This window comes from Stegostoma tigrinum, chromosome 25 (assembly GCF_030684315.1).
Source record: "Stegostoma tigrinum isolate sSteTig4 chromosome 25, sSteTig4.hap1, whole genome shotgun sequence".
Taxonomy (NCBI): Eukaryota; Metazoa; Chordata; class Chondrichthyes; order Orectolobiformes; family Stegostomatidae; genus Stegostoma; species Stegostoma tigrinum.
The window spans coordinates 37,865,350-37,882,683 of record NC_081378.1 but is presented as its reverse complement, the minus strand read 5'-3'; the positions used below and the strand labels follow the sequence as shown (position 1 = coordinate 37,882,683).

Sequence of the window (17,334 nt, the reverse complement as noted above, 5' to 3'; positions counted from 1 at the left end):
ATGAAAGTGGGTCAGAGGCTAAGAGTTCTCCAGTGACCATCTCACCTCATGACTCCCATATCCTATCCACCATCTACAAGGCAGAAGTCAGGTACAAAATGAAACGCTCTCCGCTTGCCTGAATGCATGCAGGTCCACATCAATCAAGGATCTTCACACCATCCAGGACAAAGCAGTTGCTTGACTGACAGCTCATTAACTGTATTCAATATTCACGACATTTACTACAGATGCAAAGTAGCAACAATGCTGTGGCTGTGTGACGCACTGCAGTAACTTACTCAGGCTTGCTCAAAAGTGAATTCCAAACCTGTGACCTCCATGACTGAGAAGGACAAGGGCAGCAGATTCCTGGGAATACTAGCAACTCTAAGGTCCTCTCCTAGCTACACATATTCTTGCCTTGGAACCAAATTGAACTCCTTCACTGATGCAGAGTCAAAATTTTGAAAACCATTTTGTTAAAGCACTGTGGATGGGCCTATAATTCAAGTTCTGCAGTAGTTCAAACAAGCAGCTGAATACCATGTTCTCATAGGCAGTTAGGTACCCACATCCCATGAATGAATTAAACAAAAATATGTGAGTACAATTTAACTTTATCCATTGGCTGCTGAAAACCTGCTCTCAGCCTTGATTCAAGGCTTTCAGAAGATGATGTGATTGAATCCCACTCCAAGACAATGGCAAAACACTGCAGTATTTTGTCCATATAAATGGAACAATTCAATAGATGTCCGTGGCCTAATCTCCAGAAAGAAAATAAGCCCAGGAGAGAAGACAGACAAATTGTTAACGCACAGAAAAAGAGCTATTGAGTTGACATATTGATTTCAGACCATTACATTCTGCAAGAACGTAATGTGCACGTACTCATTAAGGGAAGGATCCCAAAATATTTTAGTTTTTAAAATTGCTTGAGTTATTTCATAACCTTGAAGATGATTGAACATTCTGTAGCAATTAGTAGTATTCTGTATGAATATGAATTGATTATTCTTCCTTTATTTTGCAGAGGTTCCTTGCAATGGAATGTGGTCTGAGTGGATCAATGACATGCATCCATCTGTTAATCAAAAGAACGATCGTGAAAAATTGGGCCCAATTCGAAATGTGTGTAAATCTGCTATAAACCGGATAACAAATATTCAATGTGAAGCTCTCAAGTTTCCTGGGTATCCAATTAGTAAAACCAATGATACAGTAACATGTGATGTAAACAGCGGATTGATATGCCACAAACCAGCTAGTGGTGCCCTTACATGTCTGGACTATAGAATTAGAGTTTGCTGTGAACCATTTGAAACAACAACACTTCCAACCACAACAACATCCGTCTCCAGGGCTACTACACCTGGAGAATGTTTCTGTAATTCAGACCCACCAAGGAAGGTAATCAAGTTTCAATTTATTTCTAATTGGTTTAACGCTGTGTTAAATAATACTTAAAACATTATAGTTAGAGTAAATGGGACCCATTATTTTTCACAGCACTCAGGAAACTTGCCATTGCATGCAATTCCATGTCTGTCCCTCACCACCACCTCAGACTGAACCAGGCAGTTCACATCCTCCACGTCCATTTTGATCTCCACTTAGCTTCTAAAATAATCTCTTCTTCATAATCCAGATCATTAATTACTTCTTTTATAATATCGTTTGCTATGTCTCTGCTCCCATTTGACTGTGGAAACTCTCACTCATGTTTTTATTACATCCAGGCTTGTCTATCTCAGCACTATCCTGATAGACATCCCACTTTCCAACTTCCCGAAACCTGAGCTCATCCAAATCTCTCTTTCCCATATCCACCTGACTACCAGTCCTGTTCCCCAACACTCCCATAATGCTGACATTACATTGGATCCTGCTTGGCCTGAGCCTCAGTGATAAAATTCTCATCCTTGTCATAAAGCTCCTCCCACACACACACTCCTTTCCCTCTTTGCAAATTCCTCCAGCCCTCTGTCAATTTGCATTCTTCATATTCATCCAGCTCTAGGCTCTTAGCCACATTCACTTCACCCGATTGTGAGGAACTACACTTTCAGCTGTCTGCATTCTATGTTCTGGAATTGCATCCTTGTCACTTATATTAGAGAGTCACTAAAGCCCAAATCTTTAACTAAGTTAGTATTAAATCCATCTCATTACTACAACTACAAGGTGAAGAACCTTGGTGCTATTTCTTAGATTAAATATACGTTAAATACTAAAGTTATGGTTAACACTTGCTATATTTGAAAAAGGTTATTTGCAGTAATGGAAGTAATATCATTTTGATACCTCCTTTCTCTAAACTATGTACATGACCATTTCGTAACCCCTTAAATATTTGTTTTTGCTGTGATGCATGTTTTGTGAAGCTGAAGCTGCCTGTCTCCCAATGCCAGCTCAAATCTTTCAGCTTGCTTCTGTGCCATCCTTCACAATCAACCCTTCCATTACCGAGGTGTTAACAGGGCCAAGCTGATGAACAGATGGAACAAATTAAGATGTTCTGTTACTTGAGCTTCTAATGCACATCACCTCCCTAAATTGATGAAGGCAGTATAGAGGTACAAACCTCCTGATATGTTTGCTTTACATTTTACACTTTACCTCACTGTTTTTAGTGTCACCCAAATATGGCAAACAGTGCTGGTATTCCAAGACCGACTATAAGAAGCAAAAATTATGAACCAGCACACCTTAGTTGATATGATGCTCTGGTTTCTGTGAAAATGTTATCATTGAACACCCAGAGCAGAAAGAGAGAAATCTGTTTCTTTTCATACTCACTGTGAAGTCAATATCAGAACAGTTCAACAAATTGAAATGTTTGCTGATGTATTATTCTAATTGTTACTCTTTCCTAGTGCAATGAAACGTGGCAAGAGAACTGTGACACCATTACTTGTGTTATAGCACAAACATATGAAATTACAAAGGTGCCCTGTTCAGTCCCTGTGAAACCTACATGTTACAGTGGTTTAGAGCCCAAAAATTTCCCAACTAAAGGTGGCTGCTGTTCAACATGGGACTGTGACTGTAGGTAGCTTTTTGGTTATTTGTTTGAAATTCATTGTCTTTTTAAATTTCTGTTCATAAATAATATTCATATCACTTACCATTTTTTATCGCAATGTAAATAGCATTTTCTTTTTAATTTTAGGTGAATGTCAAGTATGGGGGAATCCACATTATCGTACCTTTGATGGGCTGTTCTATGACTTCTTTGAAGATTGCACATATGTCCTTGTACAAGAAAAAGTTCCAAGATACAATTTCTCTGTGATACTTGATAATTATTACTGTAATCGAACATTCCTGTCTTGCCTCAAATCACTCATTATTAACTACAACCGACATATCATCAATTTTTCAACTGAAAGAGAAAGAAGGCCTATGGTAAGTATTTCTGTGCGTTCACACATGTTGTGTAATATGAAAGTCATCAGTCATTATCAATATCAGTATCTTGGTTCATTATTCTATCATGAAATAAACATTTGATATGTGAGGAGAATGCTGTGAATTCTTAGAATTTTGTTCATATCCAGCCTAGGTGAAGTTTCCTTTCAAGTAGTAGCTGTAAGGCTATGGTTGCAGATAATATTTGGACTGCTTTACTTGAAACATCATACATTTCCAACTGAGTGGTTTTATTTTTGCTGCATCAGCTGAGCATAGAATTGGCACCAAACTGAATAAAAGCTTGCCCCCAGTTCAAATTGGACCTACTAATTTCTTTATAAGTATTTATCTCTGACCTTATTGTCACTCTTGCATTATTTGGCAATACATTCCTGAAGAATAGAGTTGTCAAATGATTTGTTAATAGATCTCTTGTCAATTCTCCTCCAGGTAACTGTCAATGAAGTAGAAGTGAGTTTTCCATATCATGCAAAAGGATTTAATATTACAAAAAATCGCAAGACAGTTACCATTTATATACCTGGTATTCGAACCACAATCATTGGTCAAAAACACAACTTCAGGATCAGAGTGCCGCAACAGTACTTCTTAGACAATACCCAAGGACAATGTGGTATGTTTCTGTGTTACTGTTATAGTGGTGTATGCTACAGTAATAGTATCAAGTTATCTTTATATTGTGTCATTGAAGTTTAAAAGATTCCAAAGCTTTTCACATCGACATTATAAAACAACGTATGACACTAAGCCGCAAAAAAGAGATATTACATCAGATGACTAAATATTTTAAAAAATAATTTTTCAGGGGTGTTTTAAAGGAGGGACAAGAGGGGAGAGAGGTATATGGGGAGATTTCAGTTGTCATAGCTTTGGCTGCTGAAGTCACGGCCAGTAATAGTGCAGGGAATCTCAAGAGGTTGAATATGAGTAAATACAAATGTTTAGAAGGGCTCTGTATCCAGAGGAGTTACATTAATTATGAATGGGCTTTGAAGTGCCTTTAAAACAAAATGCAAAATTTTAACCAGAGGAAGCTGCTTAATTGGGAATTAATCTCAGTCAGTGAGTGCAGGGATGACCAGTGACAATGAGTTGGTGCAAGACATTGGCACCAGCTGTTTAAGTAACCTCAAGTTAGTGGAGATTTGAGCATGGGTGACCAACTCAGACAGTAGTGAGTAATCAGGCATAGGGATTCCAAAGATATAAACAAGCATTCAGCAGGATGAAATCAGCTAATCTTATCAATACGATAATAATGGGCCTTTGAAATGATGTGAATACATGGTCAGCAGCTCACAACACAGTCATGCAAAACACCCAGGCTGAAAACTGGGGCCTGGCTCAGTCTCAGGCTATTGGCAAGCAGAAGATTGAGACAATAGCTAAACAACACGGTTTGGACAGTGAATTGAAAACAATGAAAATGTGAATTTTGCACTAATAGAGTCATTGAATAAAAACAGAGAAGAAAGGATCAATAGGAGGCCAAGCCTGTTCTGCCATTCTTCACGATCATGGCTGATCATCCAACTCAGTAGCCTAATCCTGCTTTCTCCCCATAACCTTTGATTCCATTCACCCCAAGTGTTATATCGAGCTGCCTCTAGAATATGTTCAATGTTTTGGCATCAGCTACTTCCCATGGTAGTGAATTCCACAGGCTCACCACTCTTTAAGTGAAGAAATGTTTCCTCTTCTCCATCCTAAATCATCTACCCCGAAACCTCATACTGTGAGCCCTGATTGGTGGGTGTGTCCACATCGGGAACATCCTCATTACATCTACCCTGTCTGGTCCTGTTAGAATTTTACAGGTCTCTATGAGATTCCTCTCATTTATCTTAGCTCGAGTGAAAACAATCCCAAGCTAGTCAATCTCTCCTTATATGTCAGATCTACCATATCTGGAATCAGCCTGGTAAACCTTCGCTGCACTCCCTCAAGAGCAAGAACATCCTTCCTCAGAAACGGATACCAAAACTGCACACAATATTCCTGGTGTGGTCTCACCTAGGCCAGGTACAATTGCAAAAACACATCTCTGCTCGTGCCCTCAAAACCTCTCACAATGAAGACCAACATACCATTTGCCCACTTTACGGCTTGCTGTACCTGCATGCTTATCTTCAGCGACTGCTGCAAAAACACCCAAGTCCTGCTACAAATTACCTGCTCCCAATATACAGTCATTCAGGTAGTGATCTGCCTTCTTGATTTTGCTTCTGAAGTGAATAGCCTCACATTTATCAAAATTATACTACATCTGCCATTGGTTTGCCCACTCACCCAAACTATCAAGATCATGCTTGAAGGATCTCTGTGTCCTCATCACAGTTCACCCTTCTACCCAACTCGGTATCATTTGCAGACTTGGAGATGTTCCCTCATCCAAATCATTAATATATATTGTGAATAGCTGGGGTCCCAGCACCCGACCCTTGTGGCACTGCACTAATTACTGCCTGCCAATTTGAAAAGGATCTATTAATTCCTCCAGGATAGCAAGTACTGCAGGTCCTGGAGTTAGAGATAATAAAGCGTGGAGCTGGACAAACACAGCAGGCTAGTTAGAATCAGAAGAGCAGGAAAATTATGTTTCAGGTTGGGGCCCTTCTTCAGAAACAGCATTAATTCCTATTCTTCATTTCCTCTCTGTCAACCAGTTTTCTATCCATCTCGATACACCTTCCCCAATCCCATACACCTTAATCTTGCACATTAATCTCTTATGCAGGACTTTGTCAAACGCTTTCTGAAAGTCCAAATACACTACATTCAACTAGCTCCCCTTGTATTCATTGATGTGAAATATTTTCCATTTCACAGGTTCTTGTTCTAGAAATAGAAAGGATGAATGTGTGAGAAGGAATGGAAAGATAGAACCACCTGACTGTTGTCACAAAACTGCGTTTGATTGGAAAGTCGATGATCCTAAGAAGCCACATTGCCAAGCAGCTCCTACAAACGTGCCTTGTGAAGTGCCTCCTACTCTCCCACCATGTGAATTTGGGAAAACTGTGTGTGATGTCATATCAGGAAAGTACGTACATTTCTTTGTGTCTATTTTTTTAAGTGACCAAATCTATCCAGACATTCATTTCACACAACATTTTTCTAATGAATGTTTTATAATGCCTAGGAGAAAGTCATAGGGTGAAATTTACCATTCCTTTGAAGACAGGCTGGGTAGCAGGAGGCATCGTAAAATCAGGGAGATGACCTCAGGGAGTGAGCTTGACTGATATGACCAGAGGCAGGAAGCCCTAGTTTGTAGAAACCTGGCAACCAGACGTGCGTGGTCATTATTGGTACTTTACTGGCAACATGTGGTGAGAGAGCCACCACATTAAACAACTGCCAGGGTCTTCCATGCAGCCAGCAGTTTCCCAGTAAGATGGAGATCTTTAAGTCCTGCGGGTTTTGTTAGCGGTTACGAAGGCAAATGCAATTTTGCATTCATTTCAGAAGTACTAGAATATAAGAACAGGGATATAACGCTGAGACTGTATAAGGCTCTTGTTAGGCCGCTTCTGGAATATTGTGAGCAGTTCTGGGCCGTTTATTTAAAGAAGGATGTACTGGCCTTAGAGGGGGTCCAGAGATGGTTTACAAGAATTATCCTGAGAATGAAGGGTTTGGTATATGAGGAACATTTGAAAACTCTGGGTCTGTGCTCAATGGAGTTTAGAAGGATATGGGGGGGGGGGGGGCGGTGGGGGAGGTGGGGGCCTCACTGAAACTTACAAAGTACTGAGAGGCCTGCATAGAGTGGAGGTGGGGAGGATGTGTCCACTAGTAGGAGAGACTAGGATCCGAGGGCACAGCCTCAAACAAAGGGATGACACTTTACAACTGAGATGTGAAGAAATTTCTTCAGCCAGAAGGTAGTAAGTCTGTGGAGCTCATTGTCACAGAGGGCTGTGGAGGCCAAGATAGTGAATGTTTTGAAGACAGAGCTAGATAACAGATCAAAGGTTACAGGTAGAAGGCTGGAGAATGGGGCTGAGAAACAGGTCAGCCACGATTGAATGGTAGATCAGACTCAACAGATTGAATGGCTTAATTCTGCTCCTAAATCTTATGGTCTAAATTTAGCCATACCATGGCCATTTAAAGAGGCCTCTTCTACCAATGACTATCCATTTGCTACTTTTTACTGTTGTAGAGGCTACATCCCCTTCCACCTCACCTTGGAAAACAAAAAACCTATTATGTCCTCAGGCATGCTTAAGCATGGAGGGAGCCTGTGCTCTCATCTCATCGGTGCCATTAGTCAATCTGCTCAGCAGGACAACTTATTTTTGTGCAAAAGTTCCAGTCCCTTTTCCCCAAATGTTTTAGATTGTTTGGTAATTGGAAAATGCAATAGAATTTCATTCTGATGGCTAACTGTGTGCTTTCTAACCAGCTCCAATTTTTAATGGCCGTTGAACTTCCTTGCCTACTTCTGAATGATACTTTGCAACCATGGCTTCCAGAATGTCAGCCATACCCCTCCCTTTGTGACCTATTTGCCCTGTTTGCTGTTTTCATTCATTTAAAAGAAATATTCACTATTGCTTATGACTCAGTAAAAGATAGAAAAATATTTCAGGAGCATCATTGACGTGCACCAACTTAAATTTTATTAGTGAATCATTTTGGGAAATATTATTTTATATTATATTATTAACGACGCAAATGAAAGGTACTGTCCTTCTGTAGTTTGATAAAATTTCATTAATTCAGACAAGTTCACCTGTCAGGGGGCTTTGAAAGAATAAACTTAATGATTCTCAGTTTATCAACATCAGAATTTTGATTTATATATCTAAGTTGTTTAGAAAAGCCATGTTATTTTGAATGGACACAATCTGTGTGATTTGTTCAACTGTTTGTATGAAGGACTTGCAACTAGCGAATTTCAAACATAATTGGAAAATTAAACCATCAACACTTAATTTTAGAATGAACCTTGATAATTCTCTTAAAAGTATCAGTGCCTAATACTTGCCTTACAAACACAAAAATAGTTATATTAATTATTTTACATTACAAAATGTAAATCAGCTTTGCATTAATAAGTCACACAGTAATTGCAAAATTATGCAATAGCAAACATATTACTTAGCATTCTCCTACTGCTTATTTGAACACAGACATGAATCCTTTTTGACGCGGCAAAGAATTATATGACAGTGCATTACAGACCTAACCAATGGTTAGAATAAAGCTTTGAAGCTTTCTTAGGAGGGAGATCATTTTGACTGTTATGCTGCTAATATTTGAATGATTTTATACTTCCGCTCTACAGTTTATTCAAAAAATGCAAAAACAGGCAAGACCTGACTAACTATGTCAAGGCATGTCAGTACGATCACTGTGCTGTGAATTCTACAGAGACGGACTGTACTAGCTTGGAAGCTGCTGCCATGATTTGTAATGCAGCTGGGATATGTGTTGACTGGAGAGACTCGACAAATGGATTATGCCGTGAGTGCAATGAGCCTATATCATGATCGTAGACTTTAAATATCTATATATTAGACTTGTATCTACATTATTTAGATGAATTATATGGAACTGTAAAATTGTTGAAGTTATGTGCACATTGATCTGTCTTATTATGGTTTGTTAACATGGAAATGATCAGAATGGTTTCAGGAGCCAGAAACCGAGCCCAATCCTAAATTATTTATCATCAATCACACAGGATCAGTAATTGGATTTAGAGAGAAATAATTTTAAATAGGAAAGTCAGTGAACTGAAATATATCTGACCTGCCCTTTTAACAGCCTTTGGATTGAGACATCGACAGGTGTAACAAAGTTAATTGATGTGCAATGATCCATCACAGGGAAACATGTCCCATGGGGTTCTGGCTGGAAAAGTTCCAGAGCAGTTTCTAAGTAGAATTTTGGCCTGTTAGAGTGTGTTCAAGCTTGTTTGCTTACCTAGTGTGTTTTACACATGAGCCAAGTTCTAAGAACCTTGTCTATAGTTTCCCGCAAGAATTGATGATTGATTATGAAATAATGACTTCGAAAGTTTAGTATCTACTTATATCAACATGAAGGGGGATTTGGGAGGGAACTGGCAATTCTTTAGTCTCAATGGCAGGATGATGAGATTTATCCAGAATTGAATAAGAAATAAAAACGGATCAGTCAAAGCACTATTATCTCTAATGGAGAAGGAGTGCTTGAAATTATTTTGCACCTACATGCCACTCATGAAAAGGAAAGCGAGTCTTGTGGAATTTATAAGGCCTTGAAGACCCAGTGTGAACACTCTACTAACACAATTTGTGCATCATTTGGGTTAAGAGTAGCACACAGGAAGAAAAGGAGAATAATGCTCATTATGTGACTACAAGCTGAGCCTTCTGAGCTTTGGCAACTGATCGATAATCCCATCAGAGATTGGATTGCTTTAAACTGAGAGATCCTGCTGTGAAAGTGCATCTGGTGATGCTCATTGTCAGGAGGTTATTGATCTGTGCCATAGCACAAATCAACAGCTGAGGTGTATTGATGAGTATAGTTGTAAACGGAGAGTTTCTACCTTGGAAGCACAAGTCAATGAGGAAAAAGAAGGATCAATTTGATATGAACTAGCAGAAAGATCAAAGCAGTAATCTTATTGCAAACACAATTGCTTTTCAAATAGCCATATTGTTTTTGAACAGCATAATTAACATCTGTATTTTGAATGTCCCTATCTAACTTGTTCTTGCATTTTATTTGAAGCGTACAACTGCACAGAAGGTTTTACCTACAAAGCCTGCGCCAGATACAATCACGATTATTGTAAGGATGGGTAGGTATTTATCATGCATTCTGAATTATTCAAATCTGTATCATTGCTCTTAACAGCAGATGGCCATATTTTGAAGTCACAGTTTTGATAAATGTTAAAAAAAATTGCCATGCCTTTAGTTACTTCATCATTGAATAAACATACAAGTACGATCTTTCTTTTCAGTGAGAAGATATCTGGGGAGAGATTTGATGAACGTACGGAAGGCTGCTTTTGTAAAAATGGATTGATGCTCTCTGAGGATGGAACCCAATGTGTTCCTTCATGTGCGAGTGAGTAACTATGAAAACATACAATAGCTTTTAAATTATAACTAAAACATAAACACTGAGCACAAGTGTTATCACTGACAAAGATGGCACTCATTTAACAATGTGAAACATCTCATTTGCACAGGATGCAAAGACTATGCAGGAAACCTAAGATATGTGAGTGTCTCCTTTTTTGTCGTTTTTACCAGTTACATTAACCCAGCAATAAAATAATGTCCTTCTTACATCAGGGCAGAATTTCACTGAGCATTTGAGATAAGAATTCATTAAATGTGATTCCCTTCATTAATTTTTCTAGATTTTATTCATCTGGGACCGTCATTTAGTAGTAAAATCTCATCAGCTAGTCTATGGTATAATGTCATAATATTGTAAAATTGTGCTGTACCAATGTTAGTTTGAAACTTGCAGTACTGAAGGAGGCCATCAGCCTACACAGACCATGTTGCCTCCTTAGAACTAGCTCCACTTCCCTGCATTTTTCCCATGGCCTTACAAAATTTTCCTTCTTCAAAAATATACCCAAGCCCCTTTCGCAAATTGAATTTGATTTCAGTCATTTTTGAAATCATGCATTCCAGGTCTAATTAATTAATTGCAAGAAATATTTTCTTATTACCTCTCTTGTTCTGTTGCCAATTATTTTATTCCTATATACATCAGTTACTGACATTCCTGCCAGTGGAAACAATTTTGCCCATGCCAATTCTATCAAAGCCTTCATATTTTTGTCCTTCTTTCTTTATTGTCACTTTTGTATGGATGCAATGTTGCTTCAGTTGTGGTGGATGCAAATTGAGAATTCAATTTGGCAATTAACTCCCAACCTGATTCCAGAATACCCTCATGCATATTTGCATTTTTATAAGGCATCTGTGTTTTTCTGTCAATTTAGCTCATCATGCATAGGTCTCCTTCAATCCATTCTTTCCATCACTATTTTCTTATATCATTTCATATTGCAATAAAAGCACATTTTTCTCATCTTTGACAATTGGTTTTAAAATTGCCTTGTCATGCAGTAAAGTTTCTCACAAAGGAACTGGCCACAGTGTGTTCGTTAAAGGTTTACCAAACATGACTGAAGGATGGACTTGCTGTTGATGCTTTGAAAAATGCGTCCGTATCAATGTTTTAAACTGTAGCTGTCACTGTGCAAATCCTTCAATTTAGATGACTCACAGATTGAAAAACTCCCCAGTTAAATTCCTGTTTTGTGCTATGTTAACTGATTGTAACGAAAACAAACAGAACAATGACAACTAGTATTATTCACATTAGAAATCCATAGGTGGATATTTCCTACTTGCCTCCAGTGATATAGTATAGTTGACATATTCCGGTGCCATTCATTGCTTGGATCACACATAAAGAATTACCTCTTTCACAATATCCTCGAAACAGCTAAAGATGAGCTTTAGAATGGATGAGCCATAGACTGCATGTGCTTAACCCTGCCTGCTAGTCCCCATGACTATATGTCTCTGACATCAGTGACTGATTTTTTTTAAGAACAAATGGGGAATTGTTTTCAGAGATTGGTGTCATTATGTGTTGAATCAAATATCCATATGAATATTTGGTTTTCAGAAAAAAATGAGTTAAAATAAATACAAGATTTCTTTTCTTCCCTTCTGTCAAGTTTTTGGATTCCAGTGTTATATGTTGTGCCATTGTGTAATGTCAGGTGCTATCCACCAGTGCATCTCATCTCTGTTCATCTTGGTAGTGTAGGCACTGATACTAAGTTGTTGTAGAGTGTTTGACAGATAGTCTGAGGGATTCTACCTGAGATATTAGATTGCACTTGGCATCCACATGATCCAACCTGGCAGAAGTTGCTCAATCAAAATCAGAAGTAGGAATCTTAGCTGATTATACCAGTCCAATCTTGTGCCATTGAGGGAAATTGTAACAAGCCAAATGTTCTGCCACTTGTGATTGTTTATCTTGATGGATTCTCATGATTTTCCTGGACAATGTGATTTAACTACTCACTGCCATAACCAGCTGAACGCTTGGGACAGATTCCTAATTTCTTTGTTTTAACATTACATCAATATCAACATTTCTATACGTTCTCATTCCAGGAAGGTGAAAGTTGGTCCCATCCCAATGATACATGCGTCCACTACAGTTGTTCAGGAGGTGTAGTATCAAAGACACAAGTAATATGTTCATTTCGTCCAGACTGCGATGAGGTTAGTACAGACCCGTACTTGGCTTTTTGTTTGACATGATGTGTTCTAATGCTGAAATATTAATTTGAATATGACAGTTTGAACTGCATAAGGCCCTTGCTACATGCAGCTCAATCTCAGCAAATGAGAGCTCTGCCAATCAGTGCAATTCAAGCCAGTTGATTTCATTCATTTCAATTCTGAAAATATGGTCTCCAATACCAAAAACATTGTAGTCATCCATCACAAGTCTGATGCTCACGTACTTAGATTGAATTCAAATGATAGAGGTTTATGCCACAATGCTCATTTGTCAGAGTGAGCAGGGAGCCTTTGCTGCTGCCTCTGGTACAAAACTATCTACCCTTTTGTACAGCAGATGAAAATACACATCCAGAGACACAGACAAAAGATCTATGATGAGCTGTTTGAAAGAAGGATAATATTGGACGAGAATTATAACATGCTCTCATAAATTTACATTGATTGTCAAGAATAATAAGTATATCTGATGTGTTCAAATTTAGCAGATAAATACTAAAACATAACAGAAATTACTGCAATAATAAAATGTAGAGCTGAATGAACACAGCAGGCCAAGCAGCATCAGAGGAGCAGGAAAGCTGACGTCTTGGGCCTAAACCCATTTCTGAAGAAGGGTCCCGACCTAAAACATCAGCTTTCCTGCTCCTCTGATGCTGCTAGGCCTGCTGTATTCATCCAGCTCTACACCTTGTTATTTCAGATTTTCCAGCATGTGCAGTTCCTACTATCTCTATCACAGAAATTACTGCATTGAATTTGTAGTCCATAACAGCACTTGGGCAAATAATTCTAACTGCTGTTACTCACCCTGTTTCCATATCTGATCAATGTCCTGGCATTCATTAACATACCTGAAACAAATATTTCTGTATTTACTGTGAACGTAAATATGCTTAACAAAACATAATTCTTCAATTCAGGGGCACATTGGAAAATGTTACTACAGTTATTTTCATGGTCTGCATAATTTGTGCATGACTCACTCTCAATACTGGTAAAATCTCTAGAACAAATGATCTTAAAACAATGACAATTGAATTTTTTTTCTGTGTTTAGGCTGACAAAATATGGGACAAATATCTTTGCTGCTATTCCTGTCATGACAGATGTAAGTGTTTCATTTTGTGTATTGCTATCTATTTGAAAAGCTTATTCTTCTCTGTGATGACTTTACAACTTAAAGCTATTGTGACCGTGAATTTCATCTTCCTCGTACGTTATAGACTCATGTCTTACAAAACTGACTGATTTAAAAAAAATAATTTGGCTATGAACTGTTTCAGGGTATGCTGACATCATGAAGGATGTTTTCAATCTGCACACTTTTTTTTCTACATCAATAATTAAGGGGACAGGGAATGTGATTGACAGGTTTCTGCCTGACTTTAAACTTACAAAATCTATGCTTCAACTTCCTACAGACTGTTAGGCCAGATGCTGAAGCTATGTTGAAGTAACTGCTCCAATACTTCATCGGCAATGTATTGAAGCAAAATAAAAGCCCTTTGACAATTCAGTGCAGTTCATTTGTATAAAATATTTTGACCTCTCAGCACTTGTCTGTGATTTTGCATATCATTCTACATAGACCCACATTGCATTAAACTAATGAGCTGACCTCATGCACTAAAGAAAGGCCAAATCACCATGCAGAACTCTTTATCCAGTGATATTTTGACTGCTGCACAGACCCAGTAGGAAATTGAGATCACTTCAAAAATAATAGTGCAAAGATTGCACAGCATTTTCTATAAACAATTAACAGGTCCACTATTTTTCAATTGTGAGCTTTTATAGATGTTGGGTTTAGCTTATTTTGTATGAAGAAATCCTAATGAAACTTTTGTCTTCTGATATCTCTCGCCAATAACTTCAAGATTTTATTCAAAAGAAGAAAGCCTATGCCTGCTTCATTTTTTAATGTCCATCTGAACTATCTGTACTTGTCATATGTGATGCAATTTAGAATAGTTGAGAAAATAACTTGATTCCTCCCAACCTCACAGTGAAACGATGTAAGGTGCAACTCAAAAAGATTGACATCAGAAAAGGCGGTTGCGCAGGGACCATTCTAGTGAAAGCATGTGAAGGAAATTGTGACTCATCTGCTATGTAAGTAATTTAATACTTTTATTTTTTAAACAGAATAATAAATCAAGTAAAGGAAAAAGCCTGAAATGTACAGCAGGTGAATGAGAACTCTTGTAGTGAAGGGACAGTGATATTTTGGACTTGTAGCTTTTCAAGAGATGAATAGCATATAAATAGAAATTTAAAAATGGGGAGAGCATGAGACAGATGAATCCAGGGATGGAATGACTGTTAGATTATGTTGTCTATTACAACAGTCAACCAAAAGAAGGATTCAGGTCACTATTGCATACTGCAGGTTGCTGCTTCTTTCTGTAATTCTTCTTTTGATAATAATTTTTATCTATGAGCCATGTACAGGCACAATGCCAGAGATAATGAACTCCTCTTTTCAGCAAATTTATAAAATCTAATCATGGGTCTCTGAAGAGTGTCTGGCTTGTGATCTGCAGGCCCAAAAATCTGTCTGGTGAAACCTACTGCCATGTTCATACAACTGGGAATTTCCTTACTCCCATCAAATGGCACTTCCCCCTTGATAGAGGTAGGGGATGGAGGGCCCAGGAACATGGCTAATCTCTATGCTTTGTGCCTGTTATATCCCGTGCATTACCTACCTATGGGATGGATGGGTGATACTTGTAGAGGGAGTTGCAGAAAGCCTATTAATGATTTTATGGTGTTTGTGAGCTTTGTAATGGTCATCCAATGATAGTGCAAGCTATCAAATTTGATAAATAGTTATAAGCACAGTTTATGCAATTAAGTTCTTTGAATTTCTCTTATTTTGAGAAATTTTAATGTGCTCCTTACTGCAATTTATATTATTTTCTTCTTTCATTTGTCATGTGTTTCACACAGGGCTACTACTTTGACACCATCATTACATCATAGCTTTGTGAATAAAATAGGTAATTTAGTAAGACTTGGCTGACTTGTGATCTGGTTATTTTTCAGATTTGATCCCAGAAGAAATGGCATGAAACGCAACTGTAAGTGCTGCCAGGAAAAAGAAACTGAGAGAAAAGTAACACAGCTGAAATGCCGCAATGGAAAATCTCAATTGTACACCTACATTTCTGCTAAATCATGCAGCTGCCAAATCTGTAAAGGTGAAAACAAAAATGTTGTGAACTCAAGAATTCTTAACTGAACATAATTTGTGCAACAAATGTAATTATTAAAATCTGAAATGTTTTTCCTCGCAATTTCTATTCGCTTGGTTTTATTTAATGATGAGATATGGTTGTGAGGTTTGATTTCCTCCTAATTACTACCTTTAAACTGTGGAATTGTCAACTTTTGTATGTTGCAAACCTTTCAGTTTTTTGTCTGGCAGCAAATTTAAATCAATAAAATATTTTCTGCATGAACGAATATTGCAATTTGTACATTATTCTCCCATTAGTTTAATTGCAAATGGTCTTGAAAGAAATATTTCGTAGGGTTTACAATTTAAATTCCCGCTCTGTTTTCAGGAAAACACTGGCTATGTGAGTTTCATGCATCTGCTCTAGATTCCAAGATACTGTCCATTGATTTCTCTACCAGGGCCCTAGTGAAGTCAGTATTCCTTATAGTGACAGCCTACAGCTGCTGAAAAACTGAAACTATTAAATTAATCCTTCCTGTCTCAAAGTGAGATATCAGGATAATTTAAAGTTGTCAAGAAGATTTGTAGCTCATGTTTTGGATGCCATTGTAGACATGCTCGCTGACCCAGTGGGTTTGGTTGCAAAATGAAGCATATAAATAACAATTGGGACAGAACACCTGCACTTCACTGGACGTGCACTGTCGATGATACCCACCACTCGGCGAGCAAATCTACAACCTTATCAAGATAATTGCGGATTTAAAATGCTCACGACCACACCTCAAAGTCTATTTATTACTCAGTAAACAGTTGATCTATTTTTACTTGCCATCTTTCATCCAACTATCCCACCCCATTCATGCCTGCAAAATCTAAACTGAAAGTGAATTACAATATTAAATTCAAATTAAATACAGAAAGTCAGTTAATTGAAAGAGAAAATAATTGCAAGAAGACGGAGGGCTACATTGAGTGAATGCTTACATCGGTCCTCTCTGGTTGAAAGACCATGCCATTTTATTTCAAAAGACCATGCCATTTTATTTCCTGTATTTCTGATGTACTGACATGGAAAAGGACTTTTGTAAAACCAAGGGTTGTAGAAGGGATTGCTGGATGTTTAAAAACAAGTTTCTGAAACTCATTGTGTGTGATGTTTAGTACAGTGATTGTGATAAGGTCAGCCAGCTGGTAATCGTAGAATATGAGTTCCCTGTTGGGGCTATTAACCCGGTCCAATCAGGGAGTCCTGGCTGACAGATAGAAACAGGAGTGTCAGAGGTCCTACTCACTCTGAGAAAGCTTGATCAGTGTCGAGAACTCTCTACACCTAAAAAAGGGTGACATGGTGATGGGGTAATGACCTTTGTGGAGTTATTTTAGTGACAATGAGACTAAAGCAAGCTCCTGAAGAAATTCACTAGTAACATT

At 38.0% G+C, this 17,334-nt stretch overlaps 1 protein-coding gene across 1 annotated transcript in view; it reads left to right on the top strand.

Annotated features, from left to right (window-relative positions):
* LOC125463161 (mucin-2-like) overlaps positions 1 to 16,141 on the top strand; it is a 32,253-nt gene extending 16,112 nt beyond the window's left edge. Inside the window, exons 6-18 of the mRNA XM_059654651.1 lie at positions 1,016 to 1,392; positions 2,859 to 3,030; positions 3,155 to 3,390; positions 3,847 to 4,030; positions 6,247 to 6,460; positions 8,714 to 8,892; positions 10,150 to 10,219; positions 10,385 to 10,491; positions 10,616 to 10,647; positions 12,582 to 12,692; positions 13,773 to 13,824; positions 14,723 to 14,828; positions 15,765 to 16,141. Of these exons, the coding sequence (XP_059510634.1) occupies positions 1,033 to 1,392; positions 2,859 to 3,030; positions 3,155 to 3,390; positions 3,847 to 4,030; positions 6,247 to 6,460; positions 8,714 to 8,892; positions 10,150 to 10,219; positions 10,385 to 10,491; positions 10,616 to 10,647; positions 12,582 to 12,692; positions 13,773 to 13,824; positions 14,723 to 14,828; positions 15,765 to 15,960 (2,019 nt within the window). The 5' untranslated portion in view covers positions 1,016 to 1,032 and the 3' untranslated portion in view covers positions 15,961 to 16,141. The remainder of the gene's footprint in view (positions 1 to 1,015; positions 1,393 to 2,858; positions 3,031 to 3,154; positions 3,391 to 3,846; positions 4,031 to 6,246; positions 6,461 to 8,713; positions 8,893 to 10,149; positions 10,220 to 10,384; positions 10,492 to 10,615; positions 10,648 to 12,581; positions 12,693 to 13,772; positions 13,825 to 14,722; positions 14,829 to 15,764) is intronic.
* Positions 16,142 to 17,334: the final 1,193 nt, after the last annotated feature.